Source organism: Cherax quadricarinatus, chromosome 51, assembly GCF_038502225.1.
Source record: "Cherax quadricarinatus isolate ZL_2023a chromosome 51, ASM3850222v1, whole genome shotgun sequence".
NCBI classification, from domain to species: Eukaryota; Metazoa; Arthropoda; class Malacostraca; order Decapoda; family Parastacidae; genus Cherax; species Cherax quadricarinatus.
Genome location: NC_091342.1, coordinates 19,828,720 through 19,846,219, shown reverse-complemented (window position 1 = coordinate 19,846,219; position 17,500 = coordinate 19,828,720). Strand labels below are relative to the sequence as shown.

Here is a 17,500-nt window from a genome sequence, read left to right as displayed (position 1 = left end):
TGCTCTCGCTGTCACCGGAAGGGGCACTCTGCCAACAACTGCCTGCGAGATACCAGGTGTAATTACTGCTACAAGAAAGGACATAAGGAGGACCAGTGTCGGAAGAAAAAGGAACTTGACAGACAGGGCCACCTGTTTAGAGACCTGTTCTCAGAACAAACCAGCAGGATCTCTGAATTGGTAAACACTCTCACACGTCACCCACTTAGCTACTCCTATCCCAGCCCAGCAGGTGGGATTGGGCCTTATACACGACCACAGACCTACATCCCTGCAGCTGCCTCAGTACCCAACCTCTCTCAAGGGCAGGCACCTTACATTCCCTACACACCCACCACCTCAAGCTGACCACTTCATCATGAGGAGCCAGTCTATCAGCATCCTGTCGGCCAATATTAGAGGTTTCATTACTAATGTTGGAGAGCTCACACATAGCTTTGTGAACACTCGACGTCCCGACATGATAGCTGTTGTTGAAACATTTTTGGATGACAGGACTCCAGAAAATTTTGCAAGAATTGCTGGCTACACCTCATGGATGAGAAGAGACAGGCAAGGGCAAGGAGGTGGTGTTGCTGTGTGCTTCTCTAAAAGTGTTCATGCCCAGCACATAGATGTTGCCACCCCTACACATCTTGAAATGATGTTCTTCAAGCTCTGTATAAACACTAGTACCTCTGTACTAGCATGTGCAATGTACAGACCTCAGTGGCAACACGCAGACCCTATCAACTTCCTAATGGAAAATATTGACTCCCTTCTGCTACAACACAACTGTCAACATATTATAATTGTTGGTGACCTCAACCAGCACCTTATACAGAGGGACTTTGATGACCTTCTTGCAGTGTTTGACATGAGAAACTTTGTTGATTTTCCTACTCATATCTCTGGCTCCTCCCTTGACCCAGTAGTGAGTGATCTGGCAGAAGGCATAGTCACTTGTCAACCCCTCGGCTACGTTGGATCGTCTGACCACAAGGCTGTTTTTACCACACTTAAGATCCCAACAGAACGAGGTGAGGAGTCCACACGCACAACCTGGCTATGGGAAAGAGGTAATTGGCCAGCCCTTTGCTCTGAGTTCGCCACCACCGACTGGAATGCTCTTCTCCAGGGGGATGTTGACAACCAAGTGAAAGCCTTCACTGGACACATCCTTAATCTGCAACAAGAACACATTCCTCACCGGCAATATGTGACAAAGCCTACAGATCAGCCTTGGTTTGGCTTTCGTTGTAGAGAGGCTGCTACTGCTAAGTACAAAGCATGGCGAAGGTATAAGAGACATCCTACCACCTATAACAGGAACTTGCACATGCAAGCCTGTAGGCATATGGGTGATGTTCAAAAGTGGGCCATTGCTAAATGGGAGGTGGACACTAAAAGAAAGTTAGCATCAGGTAGGGTAGGCTCCAAAACCTGGTGGTCCCTGGTCAAGGACAGACAAGGTTATCTGCCTGATGAACTTATTCCACCTTTAAATCGACAGGATGGGACCACCTCTACTAGTAGTCAAGAGAAGGCGGATCTCTTTGCTGAACACCTTGCTACCAAAATGCAAGTTCCTGATCCAGCAAGGGACCCTCCTTGGCTAGCTGCACGAACTGTGTCAAAACTGTCAGTGGTGACAATAAGGCAGGAGGAGGTGCATTTCCTTCTTAAATCACTTGACCAAGAAAAGGCTGTGGGCCCAGACAAGTTGAGCCCAAGATTGTTGAGAAGATGTGCAGACCAGCTAGCAGCACCTCTAACTCGCATCTTTCAGCACTGCCTAGTACGTACAGTGTAAATGGCCCTCTCTATGGAAAGAGGCAAATGTAGTCCCTGTTCACAAAAAGAAGAGCACAGCAGAAATCAGCAACTAGAGACCAGTGTCACTCCTGTCAATCACTGGAGATCTGGAGAGAGTTCCGGGGGTCAACGCCCCCGCGGCCCGGTCTGTGACCAGGCCTCCTTAGGTCAGTGTCCCAGGATGCGACCCACACCAGTCGACTAACACCCAGGTACCCATTTTACTGATGGGGAACATAGACAACAGGTGGAAAGAAACACGTCCAATGTTTCTACTCTGGCTGGGAATCGAACCCAGGCCCTCACCGTGTGAAGCGAGAGCGTTAACCACCAGGCCACAAATGACAAATGACAGATTTTTTTGACTACCACTCACTACTTTGTGATCGTCAATATGGCTTCAGGAAAGGTTACTCTGCTGCTGATCTGTTGTTAAACCTCTCCACTAAGTGGCACCAGTCACTGGATGAATCCAAAGTCAGCTGTGTGGTAGCACTGGACATTGCTGGCGCTTTCGACCGGGTGTGGCACCAGGGCCTCTTAGCAAAACTTCAAGCACTGGGAATTGCAGGCTCTACGCTATGTCTCCTCAGTGATTACCTTCATGGTAGATCCTATTGGGGCAAGCGTTCCACAAGGAAGTGTGCTGGGTCCACTGTTATGGAATGTCTACTTCAACGACCTTCTTCATCTCATCCCAGAATCACATGCATATGCAGACGACTGTACACTGACATTCACTTATCCAAGAGAAGAAATGCCAGCTGCTCTAAGCTACATCAATCACCAGCTGAGAGCTATATCAGCTTGGGGAAATAGATGGCAAGTAACATTTGCACCTGAGAAAACGCAAATGATGATCGTCTCTAGGCACCATGATGGTAATGCTGGTGTAGTAGTAAGGATGAATGGGACGATGTTGGCACCTGGAGAAGAAGTTGATATCCTTGGGGTGAAATTTGACTCCAAACTAACCATGAAGAACCATGTTGTAAATCTTGCAAACAAGGCAGCCAGGAAGCTTACAGCACTTCGCCGTATCTCGCATCTGCTTGACAGTAGGGGTTGCAAGATCCTGTACGAGGCACAAGTACGCTCACACCTTGAGTATGCTCCACTTTCTTGGTTTGCCTGCCCCCCCTCTCATCTGCGACTGCTTGACAGAGTAGAGAACAGAGCAAGACGTCTCATCTCTCGCCTGGACCCATCCTGGATAGATCTGTCATTTCAGCAGAGCCTTCAACATAGGAGGGATGTGGGTGGCCTTACTGTTATGTACAAGGCCAATATTGTCAAAATACCACACTTGGATCCACTTCGAGGACAGCGTGAAACAAGCTTTTATGCCACAAGACAGGCAGAAAGCAGCAACTTCACTCTGGCTGTACCCTTCTCCAGAACATCACTCCATCTGAGATCATACATACCCAGGATGACTCGAGTATGGAACACATTCGTACAGCATAATGATGTCAACGAGATAACGTCAGTTGATCAAATGAAAATGCTGGCCCACAGATGGCTCCAACTTCATCCTGTTCCCTACTTGTATGTCTCATAACAATAAAAATGCTTTCAAATGAGCTGATGTAGGTAACAGCTCTTAGCTTGCCAATAACGTTAGGAATCCTTAACCTGTAAATAGCTGTCAATAAAGCTAGGGATCCTTAACCTTGTCAAACCCTGTGTAAAAAAAAAAAAAAAAAAAAAAAAAGACAGAGAGAGAGATAGATAGAGATAGAGAGAGCCGGGACCACCTCTACTAGTAGTCAAGAGAAAGTGTACCTCTTTGCCGAACACTTTGCTACCAAAATGCAAGTTCCTGATCCAGCAAGGGACCCTCCTTGGCTAGCTGCAAGAACTGTGTCAAAACTGTCAGTGATGACAATAAGGCAGGAGGAGGTGCATCTGCTTCTTCAATCACTTGACCAAGAAAAGGCTGTGGGCCCAGACAAGTTGAGCCCAAGATTGCTGAGATGTGCAGACCAGCTACCAGCACCTCTAACTCACATCTTTCAGCACTGCCTAGTACAGTGTCAATGGCCTTCTCTGTTGAAAGAGGCAAATGTAGTCCTTGTTCACAAAAAGAAGAGCAGAGCAGAAATCAGTAACTACAGACTAGTGTCACTGCTGTCAATAACTGGCAAGATCCTTCAGACACTAATCTCTAGACAAATGACAGAGTTTTTTTGACTACCACTCACTACTTTGTAACCGTCAATATGGCTTCAGGAAAGGTTACTCTGCCGCTGATCTGTTGTTAAACCTCTCCACTAGGTGGCACCAGTCACTGGATGAATCCAAAGTCAGCTGTGTGGTAGCACTGGATATTGCTGGTGCTTTCGACCGGGTGTGTCACCAGGGCCTCTTAGCAAAACTGCAAGCTCTGGGAATTGCAGGCTCTACGCTATGTCTCCTCAGTGACTACCTTCATGATAGATCTCTAAGGGTAGTTCTCAATGGAACAGAATCAGCAAGACATCCTATTGGGGCAAGTGTTCCACAAGGAAGTGTGCTGGGACCACTGTTATGGAAAGTCTACTTCAATGATCTTCATCTCATCCCAGAATTCCATGCATATGCAGACAACTGTACACTGTCATTCACTTATTCAAGAGAAGAAATGCCAACTGCTCTAAGCTACATTAATCACCAGCTAAGAGCTATATCAGCTTGAGGAAATAGATGGCAAGTAAAATTTGCACCTGAGAAAATGCAAATGATGATGGACTCTAGGCACCATGACGGTAATGCCTATGCAGTAGTAAGGCTGAATGGGAGGGTGTTGGCACCTGGGGAAGAAGTTGATATCCTTGGGGTGAAATCTGACTCCAAACTGACCATGAAGAACCACGTTGTAAATCTTGCAAACAAGGCAGTCTGGGAGCTTACAGCACTTTGCCATATCTTGCATCTGCTTGACAGTAGGGGTTGCAAGATTCTGTACAAGGCACGAGTACGCTCACACCTTGAGTATGCTCCACTTTCTTGGTTTGCCTGCCCCCCCTCATCTGCAACTGCTTGACAGAGTAGAGAACAGAGCAAGATGTCTCATCTCTCGCCTGGACCAATCCTGGATAGATCTGTTATTTAAGCAGAGCCTTCAACATAGGAGGGATGTGGGTGGCCTTACTGTTATGTACAAGGCCAATATTGTCAAAATACTACACTTGGATCCACTTCGAGGAAAGCACGAAGCAAGCTTCTATACCACAAGACGGGCAGAAAGCAGCAACTTCACTCTGGCTGTACCCTTCTCGAGAACATCACTTCACCTGAGATCATTGATCCCCAGGATGACTCGAGTGTTGAACGCATTCGTACAACATTATGATGTCAACGAGATAAAGTCAGTTGATCAGATGAAAATGCTGGTCTACAGATGACTCCAACTTCATCCTGTTCCCTACTTGTGTGTTTCATAACAATAAAAATGCTTTCAAGTGAGCTGATGTAGGTAACAGCTCTTAGCTTGTCAATAAAGTTAGGAATCCATTCTACGTAATGCCTCACGCACCTCCCCCACACTCACATCCTGCTCTTCTTCACTCCTGAAAGATGGTATACCTCCCTGGCCAATGCATGAAATTACTGCCTTCCTTTCTTCAACATTTAAAAGTTCCTCAAAATATTCCTGCCATCTATCCAATACCTCCATCTCCCCATCTAGTAACTCCCCTACTCTGTTTTTAACTGACAAATCCATACTTTCCCTAGGCTTTCTTAACTTGTTTAACTCACTCCAAATTTTTTTCTTATTTTCATTAAACTTTCTTGACAGTGCCTCTCCCACTCTATCATCTGCTCTCCTTTTGCACTCTCTCACCATGCCTTATCATAGTGTGATAAGGCAAGGTGAGGCTGCAAGTTCTGACCAAAAAGCAGCTGAAAATTTATTTTTTTATTAACACATCAGCTGATTCCCACCAAGGCAGGGTGGCCCAAAAAAGAAAAATTTTCATCATCATTCACTCCATCACTGTCTTGCCAGAGGGGTGCTTTACACTACAGTTATAAAACTGCAACATTAACGCCTCCTTCAGAGTATAGACACTGTACTTCCCATCTCCGGGTTTTTCATCGTTGGCCGAGCCAATATTTTTATGCTAAAACGCATCGCTATCCGATTTTATTGCTAGCCGATGTCATCGTTACCCGAGGGTTCACTGTATAAAAATAATAGAATTACAAATACACAAGAAAAAGTAAATGCTTTTTTTATATTTGTTCTGGAAAATTAAACAAAATAAACAAATTCTGACAGCAAATTGTATACAGGATATGAAGCACTCTAACAACTAGGACTTACGTATAAGTTGTTTGGATTCCAGTTTCCAAAAAATCTGAATGCCGAGCAACACGTAGCTCGATGAATCTTCTGGTCAGCTCATTAGGCCCTGATAAAGAAAAATTGCATTTAATTATGTAACTAAATAAAACACAGTGGGTACATGATTATCTGAACTACAGTAAACTATGGCACCTTTCTTATATTATTTTTATTTAATCCTACCACTACAATAGATATCTACTCATTACCAGGATACACAGCAATCCACAACTGCAGACCACACCAAGTTGGGGGTGGTATTGCAATCTATTTCTCTAATGAAATATCATGTTATAACACCACTTGCTATAGTGATGAATATGGAGAATATATTTTTGCTAATATTACTGTAAAAAACCTTAAGACTCCTATAATACTCGGGACCATTTACTGGATGCCTCATACAAACATCCCAAATTTTAGTGATAAACTAAAGACACTAATAACAAACAACAAAATCTTTAAGCACCACCTTCTCTTAGCCGGAGACTTCAACATCAACCTTGGCCTACTAGATGACCAGCCAGTAACTGATTTCATCAACAATATGAACAACGCACTTCTCATACCAACAATAACTAAACCAACCAGGCTGAGACAAGTGCAACCATAACTGACCATATATGGACCAATATCCTAGGTCCCCCTTAAATCAGGGATAATCACAGACAGCACTACTGACCACTACCCCAGCTTCCTCTTAACAAACATTAGTAAACCACCACTGGAATACAACAAAGTTTCATTTAGACTCCATGACGAGGTCTCAATAAGTAACTTCACAGCAGAGTTAGAGATGGTTGACTGGGCTACAGAATTCTCTAATGCCAATAGTATCGATGACTGGACAGACATATTTCTTAATAAATTACTTACATCTGGGTAGTAGGTTGGTAGACAGCAACCGCCCAAGGAGGTACTACCGTCCTGCCAAGCGAGTGTAAAACGGAAGCCCGTAATTGTTTTACACGATGGTAGGATTGCTGGCATCTTTTTATTCTGTCTCATACACATGCAAGATTTCAGGTACATCTTGCTACTTCTACTTACACTTAGGTCACACTATACATACATGTACAAGCATATATATACACACCCCTCTGGGTTTTCTTCTATTTTCTTTCTAGTTCTTGTTCTTGTTTATTTCCTCTTACCACCATGGGGAAGTGGAACAGAATTCTTCCTCTGTAAGCCATGCGTGTTGTAAGAGGTAACTAAAATGTCAGGAGCAAGGGGCTAGTAACCTCTTCTCCTGTATACATTACTAAATGTAAAAAGAGAAACTTTCGTTTTTCCTTTTGGGCCACCCCGCCTCGGTGGGATACGGCCGGTGAGTTGAAAGAAAGAAGAAATTACTTAGACTATATAACAAACATTGTCCTATAAAAACAAAACAGATTACGAATAAACGGCTAGGTTGCCCATGGCTAACTAACAGCTTACTAAGATCCATTAACACGAAACATCAATATGAAAAGCAATATAGACAGGGCTTAATACACAAAGATATTATTAAACACTATTCATCAGTTCTCACAAAACTAATAAAAAAAGGAAAACAATAGTATTACTCCAGCAGATTCACTAAAACAAGAGGAGATATAAAAAAGACCTGGAAAACACTCTCACAGATTCTGGGCACCCACAAACTGAAAAAAACTAGGGATATTGTCCTAACTAAACTGAACAAAACACCATTACAGCCTATTGATACAGTTAGCAAGATAAATGACTTCTTCTCAACCATAGGATCAAATCTCGCCAGTAAAATCCCAGGTACCAATGCCCAAGCAAGTAATTACTTAGATGGGAATTTCCCAACCACCTTCTATTTTGCACTTACTGAGCCCACTGAAGTCACCACGATGATCAAGTCACTTAAAAATAAATCAGGGAATCTGTCTCAAGTCCCACCAGTATTATACAAGCGAGCGGCCCATGTCCTTTTGCATGTTATTTCATTATTTTTTAACATATCACTAGAAACTAGCACTTTCTACTCAAAACAGCAAGGGTTACACCAATACACAAAGGTGGTGACCCCACAGACATAAACAACTATAGACCAATATCAAACTTACTGTTGCTATCCAAAATCTTCGAGAAACTCATGCACAAGAGATTATACTCATTTATAACAACACAAAGCATACTCAACCACTGCCAATTTGGCTTCAGAAAAAATAAAAGCACTAACGATGCAATTCTAAAAATGATAGACCTCCTTTACACAGCACTGGAAAATAAGAAATATCCATTAGGACTTTTTATTGACCTAAGGAAAGCTTTCAACACAGTAAACCACAGCATCCTTCTCCACAAACTTGACTATTGTGGTATAAGAGGCCATGCACTTGCATATTTCAAATCCTACCTCGCTAATAGGTATCAGTGTCACCATTAAAGACACAACCTCCTCAACACGAACAATTGATACTGGAGTGCCTCAGGGAAGTGTCCTTGGTCCCTTGCTCTTCCTCTTGTATCACAATGTATCACAACACCTAAAACCAATTCTCTTTGCTGACGACAAGACTTATGTCATCTCCCACCTAAAATCTTGCCACGCTCAACACCATTGTTAACGATGAACTACTAAAAATATCTACGTGGATGACAGCCAATAAACTTTCACTCAACACTGATAAAACCTTTTATATTATGTTTGGTCACAGAGCAGGTGATGCACAATTAAACATTAAGATCGACAACACCCTTATTGCTAAACATAACGAGGGCAAATTCCTGGGCCTACACCTCGACAGCAACCTGAAATTCAGCACCCATATCTAACACGTAACAAAAAAAAGTATCCAAAACTGTATGGATCTTCTCTAAGATACGTTACTACGTTTCACAATCAGCCCTACTCACACTATACTATTCACTCATCTATCCCTACCTCACATATACCATTTGTGCCTGGGGATCAACAGCAATTACCCATCTAAAGCCAATAATAACCCAACAAAAAGCTGCAGTAAGAATTATCACGCAATCCAATGCTAGGGAACACACACCCCCACTCTTCAAAGACCTAAACTTACTCACTATTCAGAACGTCCACACTTACTACTCTGCAATCTACATCTACAGAACCATAAATTCCAATATTAACACTGAACTAAAACACTTTCTTGATAGTTGTGACAGGACCCATAGACATAATACCAGACACAGACATCTCTAACATTGCCCATGTCCGGCTAAATCTGTACAAAAATTAAATGTACATAAAAGGGCCTAAAATCTGGAACTCCCTGCCTGAACACTCTAGAACTGCAGACACAACCACCATTTTCAATTATTATTATTATAATAAAAAAGAAGCGCTAAACCACAAGGGCTATACAACGCTGCCACCGTTTTCAAAAGCACCATTAAAAAAATCTTATCTCCCTTACACACCCCACCAATAGCTAACCACATGAAAACTATTTCATCTTCCACATATCCAAAGCAAAATACATGTACACTTATTGTTATCTGTGACTCCCCCTAATCTACACATGACTGTAAACATAAAATTCTGAGTACTACAGCTATTGCTTCATACCAGAATGAGACCATTTCCATTACTAAATAAACTAATTGTTAAGTTCTTAAATATTTTGAACTACCTCAACTTTGTATATCTAGTTAATCACTACAATTACCTAACCTTATTACCAGTATGATTCATATCTTGTGTCAATATAGAGTAAGAACTAGTGTTAGTCTTCCCGAAATGCCTAGGTATACTAGTGGCCTTCTTTGTAATAAGTATTTTATAATATGCAATAATAATATATTATAATATGTAAACCCCACATTGTAATATTAACAGAGAAATAAAGAATTTTAATTTTTAATTTTAATTTTTTATTTTTGCAAGAAGGCTTGGTCATTTAACAGCCATCTGTAAGCATGTTAGACAGGAGTGAGTGGAGGAAAGTGGCTTTTATAATTTGATGTGCTGTTGGAGTGTGAGCAAGGTAACATTTTTGAAGGGATTCAGAGAAACCAGTTAGCTAGACTTGGGTTCTGGAAGTGAGAAGTGCAGTGCTGCACTCTGAAGGAGGGATGGGTGCTGCAGTTTAGAGGGGCATCCAAGCAATGCAACAAGAAGGCTTGGATGACAAGACAATTCTTCAGTAAATAGGCTCAAGAAATGTTTGTCCATCAGTCAACAGCTACTTGCAAATCCACATACTTCCTCATAAGGGACTTTTACTGTTCGATAATATACCAGTACATGATCCAAAACTTGCCCAATCTCTGGAGGCAAAATTTAATTTTGTTACAGCTAAATTCCTCCCACCCAACACCACTCTTTTGCTTCAGCCTATGAACCAGTAAGTGTGAATTTCAAAAAGATTTACACCAAAATGTTTGCCAAATGCTTTGCAGAGACTTCAGTTGATAAAACCATCAACCTCAAGGAATTCTGAAAGATTAGGTTAAACATCTTATTGTGAGGCTCATATTGAGTTCCTGGAATGAAGTTTCCATTCAGTGTCTCAACACAGCCTGGAAAAACTTGTGGCCCTCAGTCGCCTTCGATTTTGAAGGATCTGAGGCTGAGGAGGATGTAAACCAGGAGGAGACTGTCACTCTTGGTGAGGCAATAGGGGTGAAGGTTGATGAAGCAAATGTGGAGGAATTAATTCAAGACTACAGACAGATGACAACAGAGGTGCTCCAACAATTAGGGGAACTGGATGACAGTGGGGAGGAATGAATGGAAGAAGATAATAAAATAACAGTTCCAGAAATTACTGAGTTTCCTCAGTGGGATGGTGTGAAAAGAATCATAAGCACCCAGACACTCAAAAAACTGAACTCTTTGTGTTTTGGATGATGTTTTCACCTTATTTTAAGAGTCTCGGAAGACTCTTAGACAGTGGCTGAAAGGAGTTTCTTCCAACCCGTCCCCTCCTATCCACCCTCTACCCTACCTTCAAACCACCAACTCTTCAGGTCCAAAGTACAGTAAAATTTGCACTTCTGGAGTCTTAAAATGAATTACCATAAAACCATGTATTTTGAGGTTTGAGCTATGATAGTTTCAAGATACAATATGTCTTCTGGAACAGATTAATATTGTACCTCAAAGGACCACTGTATTTTACAGTGCATCTCCATCGACAATTTTTTTTAACACGGTCATTTCTCACCGAGGCAGGGTGACCCGAAAAGAAAGAAAACCCCCAAAAAGAAGGAAAAACTTTCATTATCATTCAACACTTCCACCATCACTCATACATAATCACTGTCTTTGCAGAGGTGCCCGAATACAACAGTTTAGATGTCCTTCCAAACTTCCAATATCCTAAGCCCCTCCTTTAAAGTGCAGGCATTGTACTTCCCATTTCCAGGACTCAAGTCTGGCTAACTGGTTTCCCTCAATCCCTTCACAGAATATTACCCACAACAGTTTGTCAGGTCCCAAAAACCATTTGTCTCCATTCACTCCTACCTAACATGCTCACGCATGCTTGCTGGAATTCCAAGTCCCTCGCCCACAAAACCTCCTTTACCTACTCCCTCCAACCTCTTTGGGGATGACCCCTACTCTGCCTTCCTTATATGCTGTCCAAGTCATTCTACTTTGTTCCATTCTCACTGACCAAACCACCACAGCCCCTCTTTAGCCCTCTGACTAATACTTTTAGTAGCTCCACACCTCCTAATTTCCACACTATGAACTCTCTGCATAATATTTACACCACACATTGCCCTTAGACATGACATCTCCACTGCTACCAGCCGCCTCCTCGCTGCAGCATTTACAACCCATGCTTCACAGCCACATAAGAGTGTAGGTACGATTAGTCTCTTGTACATTCCCTTTTTTGTGTCCATGGATAACGTTCTTTGTCTCCACAGATACAACACACCACTCACATTTTTTTCCTTCATCAGTTCTATGGTCTACCTCATCTTTCATAAGCCCATCCGCTCACAAGTCAGCTCCCAAATATCTGAAAACATTCAATTCTTCCGAATTATCCCCCCTCCATCAACAATATTAGGTAAAAAAAAAATTCTAAGAATTATGCTTTAAAAAAAAAAATGCCAGTTTTTTTTTGAAAGTCTAAAAACACAACCCTATATTTCTTATATGTTATTCATTCAATGTGTCGCAGAAATCATTGGTACCACAGGTTACAAGAACGTAACCTACACAAATCACGAATGCCCAATTATGTATGCACAGTGAACCCTCGGTTATTGGCCATTCTGCTTATCGGCCAAATCAGTTATCGGCCGATTTTTCTGCTTCCGGTTACAGGCCATTATTCCGGTTATCGGCCGTATGGTATGCGTCAGCAGCCGACTGGCTGCCAGGCGCTGGTGTCAGTCTTGCTCTGTCTCTGGGTGAGTGAGGAAGCTTCTGCTTATTCATCCAAACATTTCCATTGTTTTTGGTGGGTATTCATTAAGTGCAACTGCGAAATAAGTAACCACGGCCCCAAAGAAAATCCCTAGTAAAGTTCCTTTGTTAAAGAAAGTGAGAAACAGGATGGAATTGAAGAAAGAAATTATTGAAAAATATGAGAGTAACCTTTAAGTGATTGAGCTTGCCAGGATGTATGGGAAAAACAAATTGACAATCACTTCCATCCTGGCAAAGAAAGAACAAATCAAGGAAGCTGAGGTGGAGTGTAGCAGGGAAACAGGGAGTGTGGAAAGGAGGCAGGGAGTGTAGCAAGCATGCAGGGAGTGTGGAAGGGAGGCAGGGAGTGTAGCAAGGAAACAGGGAGTGTGGAAGGGAGGCAGGGAGTGTATCAGGGAAACAGGGAGTATGGAAAGGAGGCAGGGAGTGTAGCAAGCATGCAGGGAGTGTGGAAGGGAGGCAGGGAGTGTAGCAGGAAAACAGGGAGTGTGGAAGGGAGGCAGGGACTGTAGCATGCATGCAAGGAGTGTAGCATGGAGGGACGGAGTGTAGCAGGAGGCAGGGAGTGTAGCAGGCAGGCAGGGAGTGTAGCAGGGAGGCAGGGAGTATAGCAAGCAGGCAGGGAGTGTAGCAGGCAGGCAGGGAGTGTAGGAGGAAGGCAAGGAGTGTAGTAGGCATGCAGGGAGTGAAGCAGGCAGGAAGGGAAGTAACCCCAGAGAAGGCTTTGATACCTGAAATTCTTATGGAGGGGGATTACCCTTCCAAACAATAACCCCAACTCCCTCTCTCCCCATCCCTATCTTCCACAAGCCAAGAAGAGTCTTCAATAAAGGTATGTAATACTGATTTAATTGTTCATGTATTTATTTTATTTAGTTATCATTGTTTTGTGTATGTAAAACTATAATTAATCTTTAAAAAAAAAATATTTTTTTTGTGTGTCTGGAACGTCTGGAACAGATTAATTGTATTTACATTAATTCTTATGGGAAATATTATTTCAGTTTTAGGCCATTTCGCTTTTAGGCTGACCTTCTGGAACGGATCATGGCCGATAACTGAGGGTCCACTATATGTTTAAGTATCCACCTATTTGTGGTTGCAGGGGCCAATTCATAGCTCCTGGCCTGTGTGTGTGTGTGTGTGTGTGTGTGTGTGTGTGTGTGTGTGTGTGTGTGTGTGTGTGTGTGTGTGTGTGTGTGTGTGTGTGTGTGTGTGTGTGTGTGTGTGTGTGTGTGTGTGTGTACTCACCTAATTGTACTCACCTAATTGTGGTTGCAGGGGTCGAGACTCAGCTCCTGGCCCCGCCACTTCACTGATCGCTACTAGATCCTCTCTCTCTCTGCTTCCTGAGCTTTGTCATACCTCTTCTTAAAACTATGTATGGTTCCTGCCTCCACTACTTCACTTGCTAGGCTATTCCACTTGCTGACAACTCTATGACTGAAGAAATACTTCCTAACGTCCCTGTGACTCGTCTGAGTCTTCAGCTTCCAGTTGTGACCCCTTGTCCCTGTGTCCCCTCTCTGGAACATCCTATCTCTGTCCACCTTGTCTATTCCCCGCAGTATCTTGTATGTCGTTATCATGTCTCCCCTGACCCTTCTGTCCTCCAGTGTCGTCAGTCCGATTTCCCTTAACCTTTCCTCGTACGACATTCCCTTGAGCTCTGGGACTAGCCTTGTTGCAAACCTTTGTACTTTCTCTAAGTTCTTGATGTGCTTGACCAGGTGTGGGTTCCAGACTGGTGCTGCATACTCCAGTATGGACCTAACATACACAGTGTACAGTGTCTTGAATGATTCCTTATTAAGGTATCGGAACGCTATTCTCAGGTTTGCCAGGCGCCTGTATGCTGCAGCAGTTATTTGGTTGATGTGTGCCTCTGGTGATGTGCTCGGTGTTATGGTCACCCCAAGGTCTTTCTCCCTGAGTGAGGTCTGTAGTCTTTGTCCACCTAGCCTATACTCTGTCTGTGGTCTTCTTTGCCCCTCCCCAATCTTCATGAGTTTGCATTTGGCTGGGTTGAATTCGAGAAGCCAGTTGCTGGACCACATGTCCAGCCTGTCCAGGTCTCTTTGCAGTCCTGCCTCATCCTCGTCCGATTTAATTCTTCTCATCAACTTCACGTCATCTGCGAACAGGGACACTTCAGAGTCTATTCCTTCCATCATGTCGTTCACATATATCAAAAATAGCACTGGTCCTAGAACTGACCCCTGTGGGACCCCGCTCGTAACAGGCGCCCACTGTGATACCTCTTCACGTACCATGACTCGTTGCTGCCTCCCTGTCAGGTATTCTCTTATCCATTGCAGTGCCCTCCCTTTTACGTGTGCCTGATCCTCCAGCTTCTGCACTAATCTCTTGTGGGGAACTGTGTCAAAGGCCTTCCTGCAGTCTAGGAAAACGCAATCTACCCACCCCTCTCTCTCGTGTCTTACTTCTGCTACCTTGTCATAAAACTCCAGGAGGTTTGTGATACAAGATTTGCCTTCCATGAACCCATGCTGGTTTTCATTTATAATCTTGTTCCTTTCCAGGTGTTCAACCACTCTCCTCCTGATAATCTTCTCCATGACTTTGCACACAATACATGTCAGAGACACAGGTCTGTAGTTTAGTGCCTCGTTTCTGTTTCCTTTCTTAAATATGGGGACTACATTAGCTGTCTTCCATTTCTCAGGTAGTTGCCCAGTTTCAAGGGATGTGTTGAAGATTGTGGTTAGAGGCACGCACAGCATCTCTGCTCCTTCTCTAAGGACCCATGGGGAGATGTTGTCTGGTCCCATCGCCTTTGAGGTGTCAAGGTCACTTAAGAGCTTCTTCACCTCCTCCTCAGTTGTTCGTATGTCATCCAACACTTGTTGGTATATTCCCTCTTGATGTTCCCTTCTGTGCTGTCTTCCCACAGCCCTTCCTGTCTCTACTGTAAAAACTTCCTTAAATCTCCTGTTCAGCTCCTCACATACCTCCTGATCATTTCTTTTGAGTTCTCCACCTTCTGTCCTTAATCTGATCACCTGGTCTTTGACTGTTGTCTTCCTCCTGATGTGGCTATACAACAGTTTCGGGTCAGTCTTGATTCTCGATGCTATGTCATTTTCATACTGTCGCTGGGCCTCCCTCCTTACCTGTGCGTACTCATTCCTGGCTCTGCGACTGATCTCCCTATTTTCGTGTGTTCTCTGCCTTCTGTACTTTTTCCATTCTCTATTGCACTTTGTTTTTGCCTCCTTACACTGTCGGGTAAACCAGGGGCTCGTTCTGGTCTTCCCGTTGTTACTGTTGCCCTTGGGAATAAACCTTTCCACTGCCTCCTTGCATTTTGTTGTTACATATTCCATCATTTCATTTACTGGCTTTCCTGCCAGTTCTCTGTCCCGCTGGACCTCCCGCAGGAAGTTCTTCAACCCTATGTAGTCCCCTCTTTTATAGTCAGGCTTTTCCCATTCAACTCCTGTTATTCTCTCCACTTGCAGCTCTACTATGTATTCAAAGCATAGAACAACGTGGTTGCTAGCTCCTAGGGGACTCTCATACTTGATGTCCTCAATATCTGAGCTGCCCAGGGTGAACATAAGGTCCAATCTTGCTGGTTCATCCTCCCCTCTCACTCTGGTAGTGTGTTGGTGCATGAGGTTTTCCAGCACCACGTCCAACATCCTGGCTCTCCATGTTTCGGGACCTCCATGTGGCTCCAGGTTTTCCCAGTCAATCTCCCTGTGGTTGAAATCCCCCATAACCAGCAACTTTGCTCTGCTGGAGTGAGCTCTTCTTGCCACCTCAGCAAGTGTGTCCACCATTGCTCTGTTGCTCTCTTCATATTCCTCTCTTGGCCTCCTGCAGTTCTGTGGTGGATTATACATCACTGCAATGACCACTTTGTGTTCCCCAGACTGAAGTGTACCTGCTGTGTAGTCTCTTTCTCCCGTCTCATCTATTCCTTCCATTTTCTCGAATTTCCATCTGTTTTTTACGAGCAGAGCAACCCCACCTCCCCTCCTGCCCCTTCTATCTTTCCTCATGATCTGGTATCCTGGTGGGAAGATTGCATCTGTTATTGTCTCTGTGAGTTTTGTTTCTGTAACTGCTATGATGTCTGGGGACTTCTCATTGATTCTTTCTTGCCATTCCTCATGTTTATTCGTTAATCCATCTGCATTTGTGTACCAAACCTTCAACTTCTGTTCTAATACTGTAACTGTGGTGCGGGGGGTGGAAACAGAGGGATCGGTGTGTGATGGTTGGTTTGGATTGTTCAGTTGCCTTGGGGGTGTCGTGGCTGGAGTCCTTCTGCAGGTGTTTCTGGGGGGTGCGCTTGTCCTTCCATTTGATCCTGGGTTATTCTGCTCTCCTTTTTCATTTCCTCCCATTTCTCCTTTCGTTTTTGAACTCTCTCTTTCATTGTCTTCCTTTCGTCCTGTGTTCTGTCTCGATCGAGGTACACACTCCGGAACTCCTGCTTGCCTCTCAGCTGTGCTTTCTCCTGCAGGATCATGGTTCGGGTTGATTCTGTCTTGAAAATTACTTTGAGAGGCCGATTCCTTTTCTTTGTGAACCACCCAATTCTCCGAAAATTTGCCACCTGGGTCATGTCCCCCTCGCCTATCACCTTCATGATATCTTCAATCGCTTTTTTCTCCTCCTGCTTTCTTTCATCATAAGTTTCCCCTTTAGCTTCGTCTAGCCCATAGACAAACACGGATCTCTCCCTTTCCACCTCCCACTGTGACTCCCATTGCATCCTCTGATGTGTTTTAGTTCCTTCCCGTGGAGTGTTCCTTCCTTCAGTCCCTTCCCTAGTTATGGCCCCTATGCTTCTTGGTTTATCCTTCCTGCTCACCTGCTCCTGGCCCCCACAGGTATCTGGTAAGGTCCTTGCACATGTCCTAGTTCCTTCAATGTCTTCCAACCTCTCATTCTGTCCTAGTGTGCTCCCTGTCTTTGTTTTGGCCCCATGTGGGTTTGACAGGACCTCTGCATACAGTTTAGTT

The 17,500-nt window shown here is 43.7% G+C and overlaps 1 protein-coding gene across 3 annotated transcripts in view; it reads right to left on the bottom strand.

The window, feature by feature from the left end:
- The window catches only part of LOC128694629 (uncharacterized), a 316,265-nt gene that overhangs the window by 183,078 nt on the left and 115,687 nt on the right, over window positions 1–17,500 (bottom strand). For all 3 annotated transcript variants that reach the window (XM_070095923.1, XM_070095924.1, XM_070095926.1), the window contains exon 11: window positions 6,104–6,191. In XM_070095923.1, the coding sequence (XP_069952024.1) occupies window positions 6,104–6,191 (88 nt within the window). The remainder of the gene's footprint in view (window positions 1–6,103; window positions 6,192–17,500) is intronic.